The 5,476-nt window shown below is 43.6% G+C and overlaps 1 protein-coding gene across 1 annotated transcript; it reads right to left on the reverse strand.

The window, feature by feature from the left end:
- Positions 1 to 3,264: 3,264 nt before the first annotated feature.
- On the reverse strand, positions 3,265 to 4,436 carry LY6G5B (lymphocyte antigen 6 family member G5B). The gene is given in 3 exon segments (XM_069073648.1): positions 3,265 to 3,338; positions 3,341 to 3,646; positions 4,206 to 4,436. Coding segments are annotated over 3 exon segments (495 nt in total). The 5' UTR covers positions 4,321 to 4,436.
- Positions 4,437 to 5,476: the final 1,040 nt, after the last annotated feature.

A 5,476-nucleotide genomic window follows, 5' to 3' on the forward strand; every position in this document is an offset into this window, starting at 1 on the left:
GTGTGGTCCCTGAAGAGCACCCTGGGCTGCTCACAGAAGCCCCCCTGAGTCCCAAAGCCAAAAGATAACACAGATTATATCTGAGACTTTCAACACTCCAGCCATGTACGTTGCCATCTAGGCTATCCTGTCCTTGTATGCCTCTGGTATTGTGATGGACTGGACTCTGGTGATGATGTGACCCACACTGGACCCATCTATGATAGTTATGCCCTTCCCCTGCCATCCTTTGTCTGGATCTGATGGACTATCTCATGAAGATCCTGACCAAGAGAGGGTACAGTTTCACTACCAAAGCTGGGAGGAAAATGGTGCATGATATCAAGTAGAAGCTGTGTTACATAGCCCCAGATTCGAGCAGGAGATGGCCACTGCTGCAGCTAGTTCTTCTCTGGAAAAGAGCTAGGAGTTTCTGATGGTCAGGTTATCACCACTGACAAGGAGAGGTTCCAGTGCCCAGGAGCCCTCTTCCAATCAGCTTTCTTAGGCATGGAATGCATGAAACTATCTTCAACTCAATCATGAAGTGTGATGTTGACATTCATAAAGATTTGTATACCATTACCACATTGTCTGGTGGTACCACCATCTACCTAGGCATTGCTGAAGGGATGCAGAATGAGATCACAGCCCTCCAACACAATGAAGATCAAGATCATCACCCCATTTGAGTGCAAATACTCTGGATTGGAGGCTCCACCCTGGCCTTTCTCTCTGCCTTCCAGAAGATTTGTATCAACAAGCCAGAGTATGATGGATCTGGGCCCTCCATTGCCCACTGAAAATGTTTTTAAATGGATTGTGGGTTTTGTGGTTGTTGTTGTTTTGTCAAAAAGTGTAATATAATGGCCCCCTCCCCCCACCAAAAAAGAGATGAGATTGACTTGGCTTTATTTGCTTCTTGTTGGGCTTTTTTTTTGGCACTTGACTCAGGATTAAAAAACTGCAATAGTGAAGGTGAAGAGGAATCTAAACATGTTGGCAGCAAACATCCCCAAAGGTCTACAATGCGTCTTCAAGACTCTGGTTGTACATTTAAAAAATAAGTCATTCCAAATATTGTAGAATACATTGTTACAGAAAGTTACTTATTTCTCTGAAGGAAGTTCTGCTCTGCACAAAGTAGCTACTTAACCTGGAAATCCAGACCAGGGGAGAGGCAAGGGGGAAGCAAAAGAACCAGGAGAATACTGTACACAATAAAACAGCCATATTGTAATGAGAATGGATGGTGAAAGAACCAGCAATTCCGATACAGTGATCCATGATGAAAAATACTATCTATTTCCAGAGAGAATTGATGGACTCTGATAATAGTTTAAAGGATACTTTTTCTCCTTATTTTTTTCTCACAATATGGCTATTGTGAAAATGTTTTGTATAACTTTTTATGTATAATGAGTATTGCATTTCTTGCCTTCTCAGGTAGGGAGTGGGGTAAAGGGAGGGACAAAATCTGGAACTGAAAATAAAATTTAAAAAAATTTTTAAGGATATTTTATAAAAAAAATATTCAAGTGCCACATTTTCTAGATGTCCTTTTCTGGTACTTCCCCAGTTATTAGTGCCATGCTCTTCTAAGGTTAACTCCCATCTACTTACTGGGTTTCATCTTGTATGCTCAGATTTATATATGTTCTCTCTCCTTAGAATTTAAACTCCTTGAGGGCAGGAACCATTTTCGATTTTTCTTTGTACCTCTAGCATTTAGCTCAGTGCCTGACACATAGTAAATACTTAATAAAGGCTTGTTTAATTGGCTGACCGATCTGGCTCCAGCCTGCTATTCTATCTGTACTCCCTTCCCTTCATGCCTTTTTTTTTATGCCAGCCAAACTGTTAGATGTTATTTTATTTTGTCCTGTGCTGTGCTTAGCTTGTACAAAAGCTGTCTTCCATACTGGAAATGCAATCTCACTTTCTCATCTTTTCCTTCAAGGCACAGTTGAGGTGTGAATAGAGGTCCCTGATAGCCTCTACCGCCCCCATGCCCATCCAACAGCTGACTATATTCTTTACCTCCTCAAATATTCCTAGAGCATGTTTTTGGATCTCTCATTCTCTCCCTCCCCCCCACGCCTTATGCCCACAATACACTCTCTGCCTTATGTATATAAGATCATTATCAGCCCACCCTTATCACTTTCCAAGCATAATTGAGGTGAAAGGTATTTTTCTTAGTGTTGCCATTACCTAGCAGTATCGTACCTATAATAGGCATTTTCGAGGAGGGATTCATTGATTGTTTGGAACCAGATGGTGAAGGACCTTAAACGTCAGGATAAATTTACATTTTATTGTAAAGGTAATAGAGAATCACTGACATATTTGAGTAGAGGAGTGACATGACCAGATTTTAGCTTTAGGAAGATTATTTTGGCAATTATATAAAGGGTGGATTGAGGAAAAGTATCCTTTAATCTATATCAGAGCCCATCAATTCTCTCTGGAGATAGCATTTTTCATCATGGATCACTGTATTGATCAGAATTGCTGGTTCTTTCACCATCAATTTCATTACAATATTGCTGTTTTATTGTGTACAATATTCTCCTGGTTCTTTTGCATTAACTTAATGTCTTTCCAGGTTTTTCTTTTCTTTTTTTTTTTTTACTGTGTATACTTTTATTTGAACTGTTATTAAAATCGTTTCCCCCCCCAAACACTGGCACTAAAATCTTCATTCACATCTTTGTATGGGCAGGGAGGGAATTTAGGTGGGGCATTCATTATGTAAAGTAAAAAGGAACAAGTATTAAGGCAGAAGATAAAAAGGTTTGTGTTTTTTTTTAAAGATTACATAATTTACATGAAAAGCTATACTACAGCTTTCCCCCTCCCCCTCTCCCTGGTCTGAATTTCCAGGTTACGTAGCTATTTTGTGTAGAGCAGGACATCCTTCAGAGAGGTAAGTAACTTTGATAATAATGACTTATTTTTTAAAATGTTCAACCAGAGTCCTGAAGAATAAGATGAGATCAACCAATTAGGAAGCTCTTGTTGTCATTTAGATGAGGGGATAAGAGTCTAAAATGTGGTTTTGGGAATGGAAAGAGGAAGAATGCAAGAAATACTGTGGAATGGTAGTTGTGGCCCTTCAGTAATCCTTCATTACATATTTCCTAGAGTGGTAGGGATTAAATAACATGATAATGAAACAATCTGCAAACATTAGAGATGAATGTGTTGTCATTATGATGAATAATTATCATTAGGGACAGTAGTGAGGAGGCACATGGGAGGGAAGGCTGCTGTAAGAGGCATTCATGGCTCAGCTTGGGGAAGGATCAGGAGGCCATCCTGGATGAAAGATCAGTAAAGGATGTAAAGGTGCTCAGGTTCAGATTCAGAGGTCGGGGTGGAAGACCAGTATCCTCTGGCTCTCCTGGGGCTGGAGTGGGCAGAGGGAGGGAGAGGTTCAGTGCCTCATAGAACTGCTGGATCTGGGCCAAGGACAGAAGACCTTCTGGGAGTGGGGTCCCAGGGAGGGGACCTTTGAGCTGGGGCTGGAACCAGGCATTACAGTAATCATATTGGCAACATTGGGCCCTGAACCAGTAATAAAGAATGAAGCCATTTTGGACCTCCTTGCAGCAGAAGGAGCTGTGCTCCCCACAGCCTCTGACCATATATTTCAGCTCGGAACCTGGGGGAAAGGGAAGAGGAACTTAACCCTGGAATTAGCTCTCCTTCACTTCCCACAGCCTCAAATCTTGATAAACAGACCCACTTTTCTATGGGATGTTGCTTGATGATGCAATGGAAGTAGCCCTGGACAGAGAATCAGATGAGGGTTCTAGACCTATAAGTCACTTTCCCTCTTTAGCTTTCCTAAGTTTCTTCCATACAACCTGATCCCAACTCAGGCTTCTCCCAGATGAAGATTAAATATTTGGGGAATGGAAAGGATGTAGCCTTGTCCTGTTTCCCCTAGTGCAATCTCTCTTCTTTCTCAAACTTTCTCTTTCGTTCTTCAAACTCCAGGGGCTCCCCATCTCTGTTCGTGAAAGAATGCCTGGCTTCATTCTCCCCTCCCCTAGGCCTGACCCACAGTCCTTCTCAATTCAATAAACATTGCATGAAGAGCTTACTAAGTGCAGGATGTTTCCTCCCCTCACACTTAGCCTGGGTCTTCCTCCCTTCCTCCATTCTTCTCCCTCCCTCATTCTTCCCTCTCCAGCCAGAGGTGGGGTGGGAGGTCTCACCATTATAAATGTTAATCACCATGCAGCAGCCTTTGCTGTCTGGAATGCACATGTCTGATCCAGTTAAGCAGCCCAGAATAGGATCTTCCAGGAGACAAATGACAAAACCAGGCATGGGAGGGCCTTTCAAGGCCTGCTAAGGCAAATGGAAAGGGGGCAATGCAGCAAGGAAACACAAGAGGGCAAGTCTATACCCCAGTTCCCCACCCTTCTCCCAGTAAATACATCCTTCTATCCAGTAAATACATCATCCTCCAGGATCTGTTAGCTTACCTACAGCAGAGCCCACCAAGACCAAAACACTGATGAACATTCTGCACGTCATCTTGTGGGTTGGGGCAGGAAGGAGTTTGGATCCTAAAACTCAAATTTGATTTCGGAATTCATCCAATCCAATATGCTAGTGGTTGGAGACTAGCAGAATCTTTGGGGCCACTACCAACTAGGTGTTATGTCCCCCAGCCCCTTTCGAGGGTGAGGTCCAGGAGACATGCCAGGAGGGACAGGGTGTTCTCACCCACCAGAACTCAGGGACAGGACACCCTTCTCCTGGGGATGGATTCGGAGGCAGTGGTGATGGTAGTTTAAGAATTGAGGAGTTGGAGCAAAGTGTATGATACATGAGGGGGAGGCAGAATTCCTGGGCCTCATTTCTTTGGGCCTATATGAGAGGGGGGCGGGGTTTGATCCCACAACTGGGCTCCCAAGGCTCAGTTGCCCTAGCTGGGTTCCTGCAGCAGTCAAGTTCCTTAAGTCCCTCCTGCAGCCTGAAAGAGACTGAAGACTAAGGATGAGTAGTAAGTCATTGTCCTGGCCTGGCCTCTTCTTGGACTCAGTGCCCATGAGGCTGGGGCTCCAGGAACTGTGGGTCTGCTCTCCCTACTGCTTGCCCTTCAAGGTCACCCCCATTTTCTGACATCCCAGGAAGCCACAGAAGAAACTCCTGTCCGGGATCCCAGAGGTCTATCCAACACTGGTTGGTTAGGTCAGTTCTGGCCATACACTTTCCCCAGCAGTCGGCGCTGTGACACCACAATGAAGGCGGTGCTTTATGTCTTTACCTCTTTGACACTGACTCTTCCCATCTGTTCCATCCATCCATTCTACAGACTCTTAAGCATGTCTTGGTGCTAGCTTCCAGAACAAAGGACAAACAACAATAAAAGGATTAACAAACCAACAAACAAAAGCCCTAAAACTAAAAAAGATATGTCCCTTCTTCGGGGAGATCACAATCTAGTAGAATTTGTCCCTCCCTTGAAGAAGAATCA

Source organism: Petaurus breviceps, unplaced genomic scaffold (genome assembly GCF_028583685.1).
Source record: "Petaurus breviceps papuanus isolate PSGF00001 unplaced genomic scaffold, PetGlider_PUasm1.0 90865, whole genome shotgun sequence".
Taxonomy (NCBI): Eukaryota; Metazoa; Chordata; class Mammalia; order Diprotodontia; family Petauridae; genus Petaurus; species Petaurus breviceps.